The sequence below is a fragment of the Silurus meridionalis genome, chromosome 18 (assembly GCF_014805685.1).
Source record: "Silurus meridionalis isolate SWU-2019-XX chromosome 18, ASM1480568v1, whole genome shotgun sequence".
In the NCBI taxonomy this organism is placed as follows: domain Eukaryota; kingdom Metazoa; phylum Chordata; class Actinopteri; order Siluriformes; family Siluridae; genus Silurus; species Silurus meridionalis.
Window position 1 is genome coordinate 15,614,778 of NC_060901.1, and position 20,949 is coordinate 15,635,726.

At 37.6% G+C, this 20,949-nt stretch overlaps 1 protein-coding gene across 3 annotated transcripts in view; it reads left to right on the plus strand.

Moving 5' to 3' along the window:
- The window catches only part of LOC124400999 (thyrotropin-releasing hormone-degrading ectoenzyme-like), a 223,774-nt gene that overhangs the window by 125,120 nt on the left and 77,705 nt on the right, over nt 1–20,949 (plus strand). For all 3 annotated transcript variants that reach the window (XM_046872859.1, XM_046872862.1, XM_046872860.1), the window contains one exon: nt 12,735–12,848. In XM_046872859.1, the coding sequence (XP_046728815.1) occupies nt 12,735–12,848 (114 nt within the window). The remainder of the gene's footprint in view (nt 1–12,734; nt 12,849–20,949) is intronic.

Here is a 20,949-nt window from a genome sequence, read left to right on the forward strand (position 1 = left end):
CTTTGATGTTGGAGAACAAACGTGAATATTACCTTACCACTACATCCTCTGGCTGTCAACTTTAGTTTGTTTTTGTCTCTATTAAAAAGAAACATCGATAATAACCTTATATTTGATATATTAGGTTTTCTGGATTTTACCAGTCAGTCATTTTTACCAAATTATATAACAGTATGGATGTGATAACAGAAAAGCCCTGAAGCACAGTGCTGCCAGTCAATGAGGTTTTGCATCTGTAGATGATAGATAAAACCAGGCAGATTTTTTTTTTTACACAGTGACTGAATTGCTTTTGCAATTTGAGCCTCTCTTTGGGAATATGCATGAGCGAGGAAATATGTATATTCCTGACATTTATGGTTTATTGATGTTAAAAAAACAATTCTCACATGACCTCAATGCGAAATGTATTTTATTTTTATGCAAATATGACTAAATATGATCCACTGATTCTGCAGGGAATACCATTGAAAGAAACATCTAAAAAATGAAATAGCTATTATTGTATTTCCATTTTGTCCTTACTTATATAAAGTACAAAACTTATGAATGATAAATGATAAATAAAACTAAATTAAAAGCATGTCAATGTTATGCATTAGTCTGCTACTTTCTCACTTAGCGTCCAACTGCTGTGAAGTGTGTATTTGTGAACAGCAGGGATAATTAAGGGTAAACAGGTTGTGAATGAGGGTGTGTGGAGGAGTCAGAGGAGTTTAACACCATATAAGTCAGAGGAGGTTAACATCCAGGGCTCTTCTCCCCTCATTAGCAGTAGACACACTCTCTGTGGGAATTTGCATGAGCGGAAAATATTAGAAATCCTAACATTTATTTATTTATCCTACATCTATTTGGGTCAAAAAGGAAAAATAACACTAATTCTTAGCTCTGAAGGTCTGATTCTCTGAGTCTTCACGCCATGCTTACATTAATACTCAAGGCCTGGTATCATGATCGGAAGGGCCCTTCAGAAATATAGAACTCTCCACAGTCTTTGTTACCAACAGACACACACACATACACACACACACACACACACACACACACACACACACACACACACACACACACACACACACACTCACAGAGCAATCAAATTAAGATTAAGATGTGTGTGTTGTGCAACCATTCAGGCATACAGGCTTAATTACAGAGAGCAGGACTGAGTGTCTGAGGGTGGTGTATTAAAGGGGGGGTCTAAGGGTTATGTTAATAGTGATGTTAATGTCCAAATCTCTCTGGAGATTTTTTTTTGCTTGTTGTTAATTAATGGCCATTTTCAAAGTCACCCACTTAAGTCTAAATGTTTTGTCAATATTTACAGAAGGAAAGTTAGGTGCATTCAAAGAAGGATGCAGCAATAAATGGGCTCCCCAATTTAGATTATGCAAATAACCTCTGTTTAGTTTAATCCTGACTTTTAAAGATATTTCTTTGATTTCTTTGGGGTTTTAATAGTGTCTAGACCAGGATTTATTAAATCACTAAGATAAAATGCAACACTTGCTTTTAATGTGCATACAGTTTGAAGGATGCACGATCTGATGTAAGGCACAGATGGAAGTTAAGGTACAGGTAGTCCCCGAGTTTAACATGATTTTTTTATCTTTACAAAAATATTGTAAAAGTATTTACATTTTTGTTGCGCTATTAACATTTTTGTATGATACGGTTGGATGATGCCAGGATGTACGCATCTCCTGCCTTGTTAGATGCCATACTTTTGCCAGCGGTAACCAGAGTTCTGCTATTTTGCTGTTAGAGCGCATATTTCTTTCTGTCTTTTGGTTGTTTCAAAGCCCAATTTTTCACTCTTGTATATCTGTTTTATCAGTGCTGCTGAACACTGAAACAGAGCCTGTTTGGCTACGAACTCCAGTCACAAACCAGCGTTTGTCCACGCATCGACTGCCACATACATATATATATATATATATATATATATATATATATATATATATATATATATATATATATATATATATATACTGTATAATTTATACATTACGGTAGTGTAAACTGTTCTATTTTGGTAGATTAGGTATTGTAATTTGTTAAATTATTAATCTACCCCATACTGATCACTATTCTTTAAGACTCCTGGGTAGGCTAGGTCATGTATCTACTTACGATATATTAATACCAAAGGGTCATCAGGACACATCTCTATTGTAAGTCAGGGACTACCTGTATATAGGACTTGGCAATCAAAACAACAATGTAATTTAAGAACAATTAAGATAAGGCTAAAATGAGTTCAATGTCCTATAACAAGCTAGGCCTCTAGTACTTGTGGTATTCTGCCTGGTAGGAATTGTTCTCATGTGATTTCAAATATGGTCTACATTGGGATAATGATGGCCTCATTGGCACAAATTGGTTGGCACAAATCTCTTTTCCCCACTTTACATTGTCTGAGAGATCTCAATTTCTTTGTCTATGTCCCAAGTCAGGGCCCCCACAAAAAAGAGTTAGATACATTCCTCTGTGGCTTAATGAGGTGGAGCTGGAGATACCATTGGAACAGGGAGTTATTTCTTGGTCAGAGTCAGGGTCAAAGGATTTGACGAATACCACTTGATGGGATGTCTTGATGGTTCTTGTAATTGGTAAATAATTTGAACAGGTGATAGCTCTTCTCAAACTATTGTCACCACTCTCCAAATGCTTGATAATGAGGAGCCTTTGGTTACCAATGTAGTATTTTGGTAGGGGGTCAGCTTCCATGAGAAGAATATCACTGGGAGGAGTTTAAGTTTGTCTTCAAATCACTATGACTCTAATTCCCTTTTTTTTTTACCCTACAATGAACTCACTGAAAGATTGCTGGTTCTGAAGTGTTCTATTTCATGAGGGTATACAACCAGAAACTGGACATATTGATGAGTTTCTGCATGGACTTTAGACTTGCGTAAAAATCATGCTTCTATTTGGTTCCCCCTCAGTAAGTAAAAGGAAGACTGACAATCAATTTTTTACCATTTTATCATAGGGAAAAAGTACCCAGCAATCTAACTCCTATATACAAGATTACCATACATATGTGTTTCAACAAAAATAAAAAAGTAATTTCTGTGTTGGATATAATGTAAATGAACAGCTTATCAGATATGTATACTTCCAGCCAAATGTTCAACAGGCAGTGTACAGTTGAATAACTCACAGAGCCAGTATAGTGCAATAAAATACATTTCTGCAACATGGTTATTAGACTAAACAAACGGTGCATCAAATGTACTCATCAGTCACACAAGGTGCAGACTGGTCACTGCTCACTATTAGCCACAGATTGCAATGCAACAACCCAGTAGATTGCAGCTTAATTTGGCCCACCAAGAATTATGCGTTTAATATGTCACACTCAATCACAGATAATAGCTTATCTAATAAAGAAGAGTTGGATTTTGGCATGTTTATGTAATCTTGCACATTGGATGTTTAATCATTTTGAATAGTTTTTTTTTTTTTTTTTTTTTTGGCAAAGGCTAAGCACTAAATTTAAGAAATGATGTTAACTATTTTGGGTAAACTATGTGAATTTTTTTGGAACTATGTTAATTCAAAATGTTTATTTCACAAATTGTATGTGTCCAATCTTTTTGATAGATAGAAATAAATGCTATTTACTGTAGCTCATTTCTTTTGGTTTTACTGATCCCATCATTTATTTTAGTGCACTCTCTGAAGCTAATAATGTGGATTATCTATGAAAAGATGCTTTGATTATTTTTTTCTTTACAGATGAGATTTTCAGCCTCGTTGAATTAAAATCAATAACTTCCACACACACTACCAATGGCAATAAAGTCTATATTTAATTTTATTTTAAGCTTTATTTTGCCTCTAAAACATTGAAATTTATTTAATATGTGATAGAATAAAATGTAATAAAATTCCATGGGCACTTTTTATTTTATAACAGTTTTTAGGTAATCTCTCAACTACAATATATCTTTTGTGAATTTAGTCGCATACTGATTTATCACATCACATTCAACCATTAAAGAATAGTTGAAACCAGAGATGTTTATGATATGAATCCACAAATGTGTTCAAATGAAGAACTGCTTAATATAAAAGTACCATATAAAATTTTAAAAACTACGTTTAGAATTTTTCTCTGATGGTGTCACTTTGGTTGGTCCAGATCCATTATGGGTAGTCAGTCATGTCATTGACAGAAATAACACCTATCCTTAGCACTGTTTCTTACTTTGTCTATACTTATATGTGTTTGCATTTCACTGGAAATAATACTAAAGATGCAGCTGTAGCCTCAGTGAAGTCAGCTGTTCTAAAATCATAGACAAGCCCTCCTGACTTACTGTACACAATTTCTGTTTTCATTGCAGGCCCAAAAGATTCTTGTTAAATGTTTTGAAAACCCCTTACTAAACTGGAATCAAGTCAGGATCAGCCACAAATGATGGTCAAAAAAGAGTTGTGGTGTTCTAGCAAAGAGAAACCCAGAACTCATTTTTGCTCAGTGGGATGACCTACACATAAACTAAATCAGAAATAAGAGACCGGCAGTCAGTGGCTTGCAACTGAGACCTGATGAAGCAGGCTATTAAGTTGATGGCTAATGGTTTTTCTCCTGATGCTGACATCAGGAAAACACCTGGAGAAACACATTGGAAAATTTACCGCACTGGTTACAGGTCTTCCATAGTGAGGCTCACCCTTGACAGAGGTGGAGAGTAACAACTTACATTTACTTATGTTACTGTAATTGAGAAGATTTTTGTGTACATCTCCTTTTGATGTAAATTTTAAAATGTGATTTTACTTTTACATAAGTAATGTTTTGTTTGAAGTAGTGTACTTAACTACATTCTAAATCATGGCCATTAACAGTAAAAAAAAAAATAATAATAATGCAAGGGCAATGAAATCGCACCTCAGAAACTACTGCATTGATTGATTGATTGAAGTGCGGAAGAACAAACACTCTAAACTCACAAGAAAGACAGATGGAGACGGACAAGACAGATGCCAGTGATGCAGATCCAGCCGAAAGCAAAATGCAGTAAAATTGAAAGTTGTTTAATGCATGTGCTCACTCTATGAATTCTGAATTCTCAATCTGCATTTCCGTTTTCTCTCATCATAAATAACATTATAACGGGACATTTCTTCGCTGCGAAAGTGCATAACTCACATTAGACTCATAACTAAATTTTAAATGAGCTACTTTTTACTTTTACTTAAGTAGATTTTTAGACCGGTAACTTTACAAATTTTTTTAAAGCGTTTGTAAAAATTTCATTGAAATAACATTCTTTCACACTTGACTTTTGTCAACAGTACAATGGCTTGGGGCATTTCCAACTTTTGTTTGGATTGTTTGGTATGACCAAGTAGCATGAGTTCTTCAGAGAAAAAAAACTGCAAAATGCTCTCCTAGATATGTAGAGCAACAATTGAAGAGGGTGTCTGACTGTGCTGGATCGACAGTTCCTATGACATTGTTGGAGATTGTTTTTAAGCTTTAAGGACATCTGATACAAGTTCTTAAAACCCAGAACTGACATTTAGTTGCAGATTTGTCATTCATTTTATCTGCTAGATCTTGTTATGTAAGTTTTTATGAATATCTTTCAGCCACTCTATACAGCCAGAGTATGGAAGCCATTGGACTATTCAGATTTACTACAATTACACTGTTAACTACACTTTAATACAGTTGTTCCTGTACATTTGGCTCTTGGGTATGGACTAACCTCTACAGCATTGCAAGTGTAATCCCTAAAATTATGCATCATACTGCTTGTGAATGGGAAACTATGCATTTGATTGATTCAGTTTTTCGGGAAAAGTGGGCCATGGTGTCTTTACAGGCATTGCCCCAAAAACCTTAGTAGGTTCTAGATCTGTCTGGAAGCTCTTGGAAAGTGACTGCAATTGCACATGATTTGCTGCAAGGAACGCTCATGCCTGTTAACAGTAGTGCTCTAAATATCTATGGTATTTTATTATTTGCATCAATCTCTGCTGGATTTATACTCTGGTCTATGATTAGAAAATCCAGTGAGACACCACTTTTCTTTATATTTTTTCATCTTAGAATATTGCAATGTATGACAATGTAGTCCCATTAGCATTTAACATTGTTGGTTTAATATGTATGATCAGGTCCTGTAATGCTATGACCTTTATATTTGCAAAAGTTGTATTTTAGATTAAAAACTTTATATTAATAACATTGGTTTGAAAGATTTCAAATGCAAACCCTTTAAAGTAGGTAAAATTAGAGGGCCAGAGGAAGATAAAGATGGAGGTAAACCTTGGTTCTTTTGTTATAGTCATACCAGCAATATTGAACTTGGTATGTTATTCTTTCAATTAATTTTTCAATTAAAATTTATTTTTATAGCACTTTTCACAATGGACATTGTTTTAAAGCAGCTTTACAGAATGTAAGAATTACAGAACAAAATTCACTTATACAGTGGAACCCACTTATCTCGACCTCGGTTAACTCGACAACCCTATTAAGTCGGCGTTTTTAAAGTGGAACCGCCAAATTTTCGCTTTGTCTTAGCATTTTTTATCGGTTATGTCGACTTTTTTATGTCGCCGAACCCTGATATCTCGAGCACTAGGGGGGAAAAAATTGCCATTTAACGTCGGTTATCTCGGTGCAGCCGCAGAACAACTCGCGGAAGTGGCGGAAAAATCAAGCCTTACAGCTGCTACAGGTGTTGTATTGTATACTGGTGAATCTCTGCTGTTAGTTAGTGCACATATGCCTTTTGTTGTTAAATGTTATGCGATGAACGGGAGGCGAAAGCCGCGCTTGGCGGCGCGGAACATGGGATGACCAGCAAAAGCATAAAATGAACACCGGCAGGATCGGGGGGAATCCGTGGTGCGCTTTGGGAAGAAAAGAGCAGCCGTTAAGAGAGTGACGGTGGGAAGGCACGTACCGGGATACGCATGAGCGATAACAACGACCGCCATGAACCAACATATACCAACAATAACGGACGGTGAGAGTGTGGAAGTTTAAATAGGAGCTGGTGATGATGCTAACCGAGCACCATATGCGCGATCGAGCCGGAGCTTCAGAGAAAGCGGCGGCACCTGCCACGCCGAAGGGGGCCGAAGGGGGCGTGGCAGGTGGATTCCTGACAGATAAACATGTACTGTATGTATTTTTATAGCATGCCTTCATCAAACAAATTGCAGCAACGCTGTTGTGCAAAAAAAAACCCTTCAAAAACACGTGCATGCACATTCTCATTTATTAACGCACATCATGTACATAAAGAAATTTCAAGCATGTTAATATATTATTTTGATTTTCGTTTATCTCGATCATCGGTTATTGCGATGCTTTTTGGCGACCCCCTAGGACATCGACATAACCGGGTTCCACTGTATTTAAATTTGTGTATTTATCTCTGATAAACAAGCCTGTGGTGACAGTTGCAAGGAAAATCTCTCTTAGATGGTATGAAGAAGAAACCTTGAGAGAAACCATACCCAGAAGGGGATCTCATCCTCAATTGGGAGACACCAAGAGTGTGATTATATACATTTATAACATTACAAACATGTAATGTCTTACAAAAGTAAGAAATATCATGAGCACCGGAGTGTGTGCTTATGAGAAAATCTAATTTCTACTGTCTTATACAGTCAGTAGGAGTTGTGGAACTCAGTGATCCTGAGCAACTTCTAATTGAATTTAAAATCTGAGATCATTATTGTACACTCCTCTATACCAGAGACTTTAAATGTTAAATGATGGAGAAGCAGCAGAGGTAAAATGTTATTTCGAGAATTGATTAAGTGGTTAAACATCCTTAAAGTCCAATGTCCAAAATCTTCATAATTGGTATCCAACTGGAGCTGGTACATCTCTAGATTGTTTAGGATCCTCACAGGGTCGACATCTTCTCTTCAAAGGTCCAAAATCTTCATTAGGTGGGACACAACTGGAGTTGGCTGGTATAAGAAAAAGATGTAAAAGCATTCTTAATAGATAGCAGCTTAACAGAAATGAAATAGAGCGACTGAACATGAAGTAAGTAAGCCTGAAAGTCGACACTGTAGGAGGAAATTGCTGAGATATTTGCTGTGTCATGATGTACAATACAGTATATTAAATTATTGTAAAATGGCATTATACATCTTCATAAGTGTAGAAATTAAGATTTTTTAATTTAAATAGTTATGAATTAGTGCCGGTCCCATGCCCGGATAAATGGGGAGGGTTGTGTTAGGAAGGGCATCCAGCGTAAAAAACGTGCCAAATCGAACATGCGGATAATGAATACAGATGATCCGCTGTGGCAACCCCTAATACGGGAAGCCGAAAGGTTTTTTTTTTTTTTTTTTTATGAATCAGTGATTCAACACCTAAATCTTTTACTTTTTCCCCCTTTAAAATATTTTGAATGTTTTAAACTGCCTTCTGTTTCTGTTTAATTTAACAATGTGAACGTTCCATCTTTCCATCTGCACAGAGTAGCTCATACTCTCACTTTCAAACCAACGCATGCCATCGTGTGAGCACAGGGCCTGTCAATGTAGAAGCAACCCGAGGTCGAGATAACAGCCTATTTAGATACAGTACACACAAACCTAAAAGTAGCAGCACTTTTGAGCCCTGCCTGTCAGGTGAATAATGGTTCCTGAAAAGATGTTTTGGATTGTTTTGCTGTTCACTGAGAAATGTGTTTGTTTTAGGGTTGGGACGGGTGGGGTGCAGTTTCGAGGTCAATTTCTTCTCCAGGTTACGTATGTAACCATGGTTCTCAGAGCCAATGTGACGCTGCATTTTAATGCTTTAGGAACACCTCTGCATATTCCTCACTCTGAATCACGTGTATAATCAGTTCAATGGAAAGCGCGGCGTGGGGTGACGTCACGACCAGGAAGCTTAAAAGCACATGGAGTGAAACCAGGGGCAGCTTCTAAAAGAAGAAAGAAGCGCTCCCTGGATGCAGGCAGTGTGGCATAGAGAAACATCGTCTCATTCCCTCTGGGTACCATGGTTACATACGTAACCTGGAGATGTTCACCTTCAGGAACTTAAGCTGCATCGAAATGCTTTGAGAACAAGAGTCCAATCTGAAAGGGCCCGAAGATCTTCTATTCTCTTGAACACAGTTCAGACATAGGCTCAAAGTCAGGCTTGGTGACAGGGCCCCCAAAACAATGGCCAAGTCCCATGCTGGCAGGTTGTACCGGAGGCCTCAATCGCCAGGTGCCATGGAGAAAGCGTGTAACCAACGGGTTCTTACCCAGTGACTGCAGTGAACAAGCGCCACCTCGTGGCATACGACATCCTCAGTGGAGAGACCGGCGACTAGAAGCTGCGCCCCCTTACGGGCCACAGCCATAGCCTCCATAATTCTGGCCGGGGGTGTATTATTTTGACCCCCTGCATGAGATAGAAGATCCCTCCTGAAAGGAAGCTCCCATCGAGGGTGTTTGAGAAGGGTTACCAGGTCCACAAACCATGACCTGCCTGGTCACCAGGAGGGTCTCTCTAGAACTCTCTCTAGAACTCCAGGGAGCAGCACGACAGGGGGAAAGGCATACAGGTGCAGCCTTGGTCATGCCTGTATCATGGCATCCAGCCATAGAGCTTCAGATCCACCTGAGCTCTGTAGAACTTTCACCAGATTTGCTCCATTTGCTTATGGGGTGGAGCCATCATTCTCCGGATCTTGGCCCTTGCCACTTGAGGGCGTCCCCTGGGCCCACAAGAGGATCTGGCATGCCAGCTTTTACAGGAGGCGAGAGCACAGACCCCCCTGGTGGTTGATATAGGAAATCTTAGTGGCTTTTGAGGTCTGGGAGGAAGCTAGCTTCTCAAGGCAGTTTATGTGCCTCCCCAAGAGACCTCGAGCAGAGTGGCCACTCATGACTGCTCCCCACCCCCGTGAGGGACCTGTCTGTCATAAGCATGTATCTGTCTGCCCTTTCTCCCAAAACATAATCTAAATAAGCTCCTGTGCAATCTGACATGGTTTAAACAACAAATTGATTAAGTTACATCAACAATACCGTAATTTCCGAACTATAAAGCGCACCCATATATAATATTTTTATTTTGAACATAAATAAGCCGCACCTGTCTATAAGCTGTCTACACTGAAACTAATGAACTTTACACAGGCTTTAATGAAAGACAGTGTCTGTTACACACAGGGTAATGGGTGAAATATCATGCGCTTCCTTTAGAAGCATTGCGGTATTTTGGGAATAGCCTGGCACTGCATTTTTCCAGTATTACTGCGTGTGTGCAAGACGAGGATTATGTCCTTATTATTTTCTGATGCTCATTTCTAAGTTTCTTTGACTAACCCATAATGCTGTTGACAAGAAAAATAAAAAAGCACGAGTTTTGGAAACCTGTCTGTGCTTATATGATTTCTGTTGCAACTGGAGATAGCGAGCTTTCCTTTGACCCAGACTCAACGTGTTACAACGGCTTGTATCTTAACAGTAGCCTACCAAGAAAGTCATTGTTCACCGTCTTCCTTCTTCATTTCACAACCATTTCTCCCCGGAGTTTATCTTTTGGCATCGTCGTGCGTTTAAAAAAAAAGTTTTTTTCTCCCGATGCCGTGCAGCTCAAAACACAGGTGAGGTGCGTTTTTTCGTTTCCGATCGGAAATTTAATTGGTCTAATGTTATGGGGTTCAGTTTTTTGGTTTCAAGTTTGTGAAAAAAAATTCACAAATAAGCCGCTTCGTTGTTTAAAGCCGCGGGGTTCAAAACGTGGGAAAAAAGTAGCGGCTTATAGTCTGAAAAATACGGTAAATAAGATTTTACATGTTTACAAGTATACCAAAAAGTGAAAAATTCAGGAAATAGCTGGTTTTGTACCATTTAATCATTTAAATTAAGACATTGGAAGAACAAAAAATATTTTGCACCACCCAGGTCATAATAACCAAGATATCATATTTTATACTTTCATACCTTTCATACCTTGAAATTATGGAATTATTTATGTGAAGTAACAGCACATTCCCCCACATCAAAATTTAACTCATAATCTCAATACATAAATATAACAAGTTTTTATTTAGAGAGAAACTTGATTTAGTCACTTATCATTAATTGTTTTTTTCTCAGACAATTAGCTATATTGAAAAGTGTGGAGAACATGGTGGGAAAAGAGAGTTATACTATAGATGGATCTCATGTTAGTGTGCTAACTGTTCAAACTCCCATATCACGTTTTGAAAGACACCACGCTGACATTTAGTATAATATATAAAAATAATATAATATAGGGTTTAGATTGAACTGCATTTTATCAGAACAATATCAAAACTAGTGTTGAACAGTAACAAAGTAAATGTAATTTGTTATTTTACTTAACGTTTTTTTTTCTGTACTTTACTGAAGCATTTCTATTTGTGGAGACATTTAGTTGAACTTCACTAAATTTCAAATGTATATATCGTACTTTTTTCTTAACTACATTTTGTGAAATCAATCATTCCTTTTTATTTATGAGGACACCAATCACGGTAGAGTGCGAGCTCTGTTTTGAACTTGTTTTGATTGCCTCTTGATGGTATCTACTTAGCACCAGCAGACAGTTCAGCATCAGTTCAAAAGCAAGCAGAACATTTTTAAAGCAACAAATGATGGAAGTAAAATATAAGTAAAATAAAATATCGACTTTAACTTGTCACAACACAATTTTTTTTAAGTAGTTGAAAAGAAGGTTTTGGGGTCACGATAATTTTATTAGATATCAATCAGTGTTTGACTCTAATATAATTCTATTAATAGATTTGTGTGTTAAGAGTAACATTTTTTTTTGCTTTCATTTTTTTTCACATAAACTGAGTTGATTAAGCATTAAGCCTTGTGACAAAAATAATAAAAGGAACATTATAGCCATAATAAATCATAGTATTTTGAATGCTTAAGTACATTTGTAGTGGTATTGTTTGATGAAGTCAGATGTGGCAGAGAAGTATGTGAAGGTGATGTGACAGCAGTGAAGTTTGCTGGAGTGACAGGCTGGTTTAAGGTAGAGGTGGGTCTGCATCAAGTATCAGCTCTGAGCCCTTTCTTGTTTGCAGTGGTGAATGACAGTTTGATGGACAAGGTCAGACAGGAGCTTCCATGGACTATGTTGTTTGCAGATGATATTGTTATTTATGGTAAGAGTAGGGAGCAGGTTGAGATAAGCCTTTATAAGACTGTGGTGAGACCTGCTATGTTGTATGGTTTTACAGACAGTGTCAATGATTTAAAGACAGAAGGTGGAGCTAGAGGTGGCAGAGCTGAAGATGCTGAGATTTTCGTTGGGAATGACGAGGATGGACAGGATGAGAAACGAGTTTATTAGAGGAACAGCACATTTAAGTTGTTTTGGAAACAAGGTGAGGGAGGTGCTATTGAGATGGTTTTGTTGTGTGCAGAGGAGGGACATGGGGTGCTGGTAGTTTGTTTGAAAGAGGAAAATGTAAAGGACAGGGTGGTATGGAAATGGATGATCTGCTGTGGCGATCCCTTAAGGGAAAAGCCGAAAGAGGAAGAAGAAACTGCAAGATAAACACAGGCCCTGTAATACTTATACTGTACGCTCTACTAATAAACCTTTATTATGCTACTATTTTAGTCTTACACAAACAATGGCATTATAAAGCCAAAGCGAATTTGTCCCCTTACAGTGTGATATACTTGACCAGGTATGTAAAGTATATGTACTTCTGTTTATTAGCTGTGTTTCTTTTTCTTTACAGTGGTTTGGAGACCTGGTTACTCCAGTCTGGTGGGAGGACGTATGGCTCAAAGAGGGATTTGCTCATTTCTTTGAGTATGTTGGGACTGATTTTCTCTTCCCAAAGTGGAACATGGTACGTTCCTGCATTAATGTTCTATTTATAGCTATGCATCAAAACTGAAATAAGTAGAATTTTATTTCATATTATAGATAATTGTTGTCATTAACTAGTAAATGTACCTAATATATTACAATGAGAGATCATATACACTCACCGGCCACTTTATTAGGTACTTTATTAGGTAATAGTACCGGGTTGGACCCCCTTTTGCCTTCAGAACTGTCTTAATCCTTCGTGGCATAGATTCAACAAGGTGCTGGAAACATTCCTCAGAGATTTTGGTCCATATTGACATGATAGCATCACACTGTTGCTGCAGATTTGTCGGCTGCACATCCATGATGCAAATCTCCCGTTCCACCACATCCCAAAGGTGCTCTATTGGATTAAGATCTGGTGACTGTGAAAGCCATTTGAGTACAGTCAACTCATTGTCATGTTCAAGAAACCAGTCTGAGATGATTCGCGCTTTTTGACATGGCGCGTTATCCTGCTGGAAGTAGCCATCAGAAGATGGGTACACTGTGGTCATAAAGGGATGGACATGGTCAGCAACAATAGTCAAGTAGGCTGTGGCGTTGACACGATGCTCAATTGGTACTAATGAGCCCAAAGTGTGCCAAGAAAATATCCCCCACACCATTACACCACCACCACCAGCCTGAACCGTTGATACAAGGCAGAATGGATCCATGCTTTCATGTTGTTGATGCCAAATTCTGACCCTACCATCCGAATGTCGCAGCAGAAATCGAGACTCATCAGACCAGGCAACGTTTTTCCAATCTTTTATTGTCCAATTTTGGTGAGCCTGTGTGAATCGTAGCCTCAGTTTCCTGTTCTTAGCTATCCGGAGTGGCACCCGATGTGGTCTTCTGCTGCTGTAGCCCATCCGCCTCAAGGTTTGACGTGTTGTGCGTTCAAAGATGCTCTTTTGCATACCTCGGTTGTAACGAGTGGTTATTTGAGTTACTGTAGCCTTTCTATCAGCTCGAAAAAGTCTGGCCATTCTCCTTTGACCTCTGGCATCAACAAGGCATTTGCGCAAACAGAACTGCTGCTCACTGGATATTTTCTCTTTTTCGGTAATCTGACATTATCTGTAATCCCTAGAGATGGTTGTGTGTGAAAATCCCAGTAGATCTGCAGTTTCTGAAATACTCAGACTAGCCCGTCTGGCACCAACAACCATGCCACGTTCAAAGTCACTTAAATCTCCTTTCTTCCCCATTCTGATGCTCGGTTTAAACTGCAGCAGATCGTCTTGACCATGTCTACATGCCTAAATGCATTGAGTTGCTGCCATGTAATTGGCTCATTAGAAATTTGCGTTAATGAGCAGTTGGACAGGTGTACCCCATAAAGTGGCCGGTGAGTATATATAGAAGTCTTGGCCCAGAGAAAACACCTACGCTTCTGGATCATGTTTAGATATGGCTTCTTTTTTGATATTTTTTAGCCGGAAACGGTGAAAGGCATGGTGGATTGTGTTCACCGACAATGTTTTCTGGAAGTATTCCTGAGCCCATGTTGTGATTTCCATTACAGTAGCATTCCTGTATGTGATGCAGTGTCGTCTAAAGGCCCAAATATCACAGGCATCCGGTATGGTTTTCCGGCCTTGATCCTTACGCACAGAGATTGTTCCAGAGTCTCTGAATCTTTGGATGAAATTATGACTGTAACTGATGATAACTTCAAACTCTTTGCAATTTTTCTCTGAGAAACTCCTTTCTGATATTGGTCCACTATTTTTCGCCGCAGCATTGGGGGAATTGGTGATCCTCTGTCTATCTTGACTTCTGAGAGACACTGCCACTCTGAGAGGCTCTTTTTATACCCAATCATGTTGCCAATTGTCCTAATAAGTTGCAAATTGGTCCTCAAAATGTCTCACATCTATATTCTATTGTGAATAAAATATAGTTTTATGAGATTTGTAAATTATTGCATTCCTTTTTTATTCACAATTTGTACAGTGTCCCAACTTTTTTGGAAATGGGTTTGTACTACAAAAAAATTAAATAGCATTATAAAATACTGACTGCAAACACAACCACATAGACAGGTCTTTAGACAGAAGCAAAAAAGACAGGAAAAAGTGTTTTTAAACGTGCCATATGTGGCAATATTGTTGACACCCCCTTAAATAATTTTTAAAAATAAATAGAAAGAAATAGTCATTCCTGAACATTTTTTTTTTTTTTCAAAAAAATCAAGGTAGCATACATGTAATATCCTTTTTGTCATTCGTCCTGACAAGGAAAATCAAAGCGCTTTCAGCAAAAATAAGACAGATGGCAGATGACATGCACCAGTCTCATAATGGACAAAAAAATGCATAACAGTTAAAGATGCCATTATGCACAATCAAAGCATTTTAAATAGCTTCAAAAGTCTATTTGCCCATAACCCCTAGTGCAGTGGAAAGTGTCAATGCAATCAGATTGAAACCACAAACACCATTAGCATGGCCAAAGAGGGTACAAAAAAATTCAATATTGTAATATATGAGAATACATAAGTGATGTTTGTGGATAACGAGCAGTTTGTGGACCTCATGGCATTTGTGATTAATTTTTTTTTTCACAACCAAAAATTGAGAACAAGGCCAGCCAAAGAATCAGATGAACATCAATCAACATACAATGGGAAACGAACAACAGCGCAATAGTTCAGAAAATATATAATGAAACAATATTAATATGCCTGGTGTAGTCTGAGTGATGAACAATAGCACTAATGATGCTGATGTGAATGTATTCATTAAAGCTGGCATGAGTGTGTGTATTTGGGAACAGGTGTGTCTCATTAAAAGCTGGCTGACCATCAGTATGCGAGTGTGTGTGTATGCGTGTGTGTTTGTGTTTGTGTGTGTGTGTGTGTGCATTTTCGGAGTTGTAGTCCAAGGCATCATGTCTATATGGGTTGCTGGAAGTAATAGTTCTCCATAGAATGACAAAGATTTTGGGTGCATCAGCATAAAAGATAACTATGTGATGCATCGATGTAAAATGTGTGCATTAGATAAAGTTGCCATTTGTATTGAGATGCATAGTTTTTAACATATTTGCATCAGTGAAAACTGATTTATTTACATAACAATATTAGTCGACATGCTATACTTTTATTATTTAGAAAGTGACCAATAATTTGTGATTATTATTTTCTATGTAGATAGAATTCTCCACACTAAGCTGTTGCTAAAGCGTGTTCTTTCAGCAACACTGCTGCTACATAAATATATGATGTAATTATATGACAGAGATTGAGGTGTGAACTAAGAGTCACATAGAATATAGATTAACAGGGCAGAGCTGCATCTTCCTAAAGATAAAACAGAAGCTTCTGTTTTTATTTATTCTTATCTTAATTAAATACAATGTGTTTGCACTAGAAAGGGCTGTTATTTAAAGTACATTTATAATGTGATGTCTGTCTGAACCAAAGAAATAAAAGTGAACTATCTGTACCATATTGAATTGAATAGCATCATATTTATTTATATTTATTAAATTGAACCAAATCATATCTCATTGCATTGGTAACTGCTTCATATATATATATCTATAATGTATTGTTTCTTTGGCTATGCATTGAGATGCGAATCACATCGGCCTTAGTTATGCAGAGGCACATCTCTATTGTAGAGGATTCCTAATTGTCATCCAAACTCAAATCATTATACCAGGCTTTTCCACAAAGGGCCGATACGGCTGCAGGCTTTCACACGATCCAAATAGAGGCAACACTTGATATTTGTTTAAAAGCCAACTGATTAAAGTGAAATCAGGTGTGGTTTTTGTTTGGTTGGAATAAAACTATGCAGTTGCATTTTGCAAAAATGACTGAAGACTCTTGTAGTACACCAATAGTTTTGTTGCTGGTTTCTTTTTACTGGAGGCATCATAAAATATTGATAGTATTTGTGTTGTTAAATTCAGGGTTTTGCAGAAAACATTGCCTTACTAAATTGAAACTGATGTAGCACTTACATGATATAAGTTGCGAGATGTAATGTGAATGGTGTCTGGTGAAGTAATGGCTGGCTGTAATATTTGATGGAAGGTCTTATAAGAGCTATTCAGGTGTATGTATGTCGAATGCATCACAAGGTCTCAGTGGCGTAACAAGAACTGCGTCTGAGGACAGTTACATACAAAGGCAAAAAGACGGCTGCGTTTGTGATTTGTGTTTTTGTGTCTGTAATGCTCTACTTGCTCCATGCCACATTTCCTCTAAAAAGAAAAGAAAAAATCTAAAGCCCTTTATTAAAAAAAAAATAACTAAAACTACATTGCTGTACTGGCTTCTTTTGTTTGAAACTGATTGTACAGTTTGTTAGTTAGTTTAATATTGGAGTCATAGAGCATATAATCCACCTTGTTCACTACACTCACAACTATACTTCACACACACCTGCATATATGTTACAAGAAACTCAGTAACGTGGAATGAAGAATATAAGCCCTTGTACATGAGATCTAGGGAGCATTTTTACTTATCACCTGACATGACTGTATGCATACATCTGCACTCTTTGTAACTATTGTTGGCACTATTGCCCTTGGTCTCATTAAAAATCCAAAATAACCTGCCTTCAAATATTTAATAGCAAACTGAAAATGTTAAGGTTCAGTGATGTTTTCTTTCAGCTTGTTTCATGTTTTATCACCTGCTTCAGTTATTTGGGAAATGAAACCTAGAAATATGTAGCAGAAATATAAACGGTTAGGTGAACACAGAGAGAGCACACAGACAGACAGACAGACAGACAGACAGACAGACAGACAGACAGACAGATAGATCTAGAAGACAATTCAGTATTCTTGGTACCCCTCAATGACTCCAGACTGCTACTGGTAGATTTCTTTGCTGATATGTAATAAATAAATAATAAATATACAATAAAACTCATGAATAAGAGGGAAATCCTACTGGATTTGAACATTACCAACTCTGGCTTGTATTTTGCAACAGTCAAGGATTGTCAAGAAAAAAGTAAAACAAATTGTTTATAGGTGTACTTCATAGTAGAGCACCTTCACGGTGCTACAAGGACAGTGATCAGTTTTGTAATTGTAGCTTTAGACTTTTGGCTATATTTTGGATACTCTGGACACATATGACTCACCCTCAGTATTTTTCTTGACAAACTTTATTAATTGGAAGAGGCTGCTAGGATAAGAATTCAATATCAGTTCTGTGAAAGCCTCAAGATTACACAGATGATAAGGAGTTTGCTCTAACAAGGACATGATTGACTTACAATTGGCGTCTGACTGTGAATAATAATAAGGGAACTTTTTTTGGATAAAAGACTCCCTTAATTCATGGCTACAAGACATTATTCAAGTGTTTGTATATCATAGTGAGTGCTGTTGGTTTAATTCTAAGAAAATTAGAGTTACATTTTTATGTAAAACACAGCCTCACAAGCACAGATACAGCAGCCTTTAATAAACATGCAGAAAGATCCAAATTATCAGGCAAGAATCATGCTCAGCAATAGGCACAAAGTCACAAGGGACAAGAGAGAAATCCAAAATGAAAAAAAGATATGTAAACAATAAGAGGGTAATCGATTACATGAAATAGCACAACTCTGTAAATTTTTGGAACAAGTCACATAGAACAATATTCCGCAGAGTGTTGGTGCACAAAAGCCTCTATTTATATAGCATCTGCATGCATGTGATTGGGTACACCTGTAAATCTGTGCATTTCCTGTGCGTTCGTATTTGTGTCGGCCATATTGGAACGCTGTACTGATTGTTGGGAGTTTGATTGTGACTAAGACTGTGACCTGACATACATCATGCCACCCAGGCACTGACTAGGAATAGTTGTTGTCCATCATAACTCATAGGAGCAAGAAATGAAATTGTGAGGAAAGTTGCAGAAAGGCTACTTATACAAAGTCTGTTGACTGAAAGTGAAGGAACATAAGACTGCAAATTAATAAAAAGCATATACTTTGGACAAATATAGACTTTTCAGGTGGGTGAGCTTAATTAAAAAAATGAGTGGGTTAGCAACGGAAAGTTGGCCAAAAACCCCAAAAATTTAGATTTAATCAATAATTAGTAGTGATGTCTATATGCATCCATGAAAAACCCTTGATCAACTATGCTAGGGCAAATGGGTGAAATGTTATAATATATATATATATATATCACAAAAAATCAGGTACAATACAATTATACGGTAGATTGGAAAGACAATAAAAACCACTTGACTTGACTTGCAGATACTCACTAAATCAACAGAATCTATCTGCGCTGCAGATTCAACTCAAGTTCAGCTAGCACTATGTATATCAAGTACCTCTTTCTGGATCAAGGACCTGAACGGTTTTGTGTGGGATCTGGATATCTCAGATGGTTCTGGAATGTTACTGTACTAACTTCATGATAGAAGCAAGTGTACATGTTTGTTCCTGCAGAAACACATGTATAACAAATTTTTATTTTGATAGAATTGACTAATAACTGTTTAATCTAGCATGTAGATTTGTTTCTGACAGGGACTACAGAGCATATCTATAAGTCGCCAAATGGTGTAAATGCAAACGTAAATGAAAAATCTGGGCTGACCTTCTCAACCACTTCATCAGGACAGGAATAAATGAATAAATGTATAGTGCATGGGCTTGGCAAAGACCTTGTACTCATTTGTCCAGTGGTCCTTGACTTGAGGTGACTGTAATAAAATATATTGTTACAGTAGCATTGCAGCAATTTTAGAATGAAATAGTCTTGCATAATGGCTGACATATTGCCATGACAACCATCATGCCTGGCGTGTTGTGTTCTAATTGAATAAAAGCTGTGTAAAGTGTTTTACTTTCTTGCTATTACATTTTCATGGAATGTACTCACACAATGAGAAAAAGGAATATTTTCTGCATTGTCTCAGGCAGAACTGCAGACTGTAATTACAATCCAGCTACCCCACATATTTACCGATATTATTAAAATGTTTCAGAACCTGCACTAGGCAACACAAGCTACAGTTTGATATCGAATTTGACAGACACAGTCTCGGGTAGAATCTGCCTCACTGAATCAAAATTTAACAGCTCTAGCAATTACCATAACATGGGCAAGAAAAAACCCACTTATGTTGAAGAGGCTCTTAATGCAGTTATGGGGCGATAGACAAAATCACTTGAGGCTTGGCACGTGGAAAAAAATGGAAGAGGCCGCCATCAGAATAACAAAAAGCAAGGTTTTAGCACCTACTGAATCGTGATGATTGTGTTTACCGTTCTGGCTGTTTACGAATCAGAGTCAGCCAGAGTTATCTATTGCTGTAGGCTGTATCCGTGCTATTAAAAAGTCATGTTTTGGATTCTACATGCTTTTGTTTATGCTGTTTATGTTGTGTGTGTTGCATCCACTGTTTTTTTCCTTCTTTTTTGACCCAATTATCATTATGATTATTACTTGTTTATTGTGTCTGTACAGTTTAGTCAACACAGTTTGCTGGCTCTCAGTGAATGTCCTTTTTTTCCTAACATCAAGTTGCATATTATCTATTCAAAAATGTAATCATATGACAAGGGGTGAATATGTATTCATACCGAACCATTTTAGTACAGTGGTTTCAATATGGTGCACATGTGTATTAAATAAAATACTTGTTTTATGTGCGAAACATAGGTGGCGGACACATTAAGTGGTGGACCTCAAGTTTGTTTGGTCTCTGCACACTTTAAGCACAGTATCACTGTGGCTACTCGAGCTGTACTGGAAACACGGAAAAAAATTATTTGTTCTGCGCATGCCTTCCTGTCATCGCTATCATTAAGAGGGAGGTAATAGCTCAGTGGTTAAGGCATTGGACTTTGGATCGGAAGGTCACAAGTTTAAATCCCACAACCACTAAGCAGCCACTGCTGGGCCCTTAAGCAATGCCCTTAACCCTCCCCTGCTCAGTAATAAGCCACTCTTGATCAGGGCATCTGCCAAAAGCCGTAAATGTATCATTATTACGACAGTCCATCGATTTGCTTTGCGTTTTATGTACATCAAGAATTTCTCCTAAAATGTGAAAATCCATAATTCCACATTGTGACACAATTCCACATATCGAGGGAGTAAATGAATGA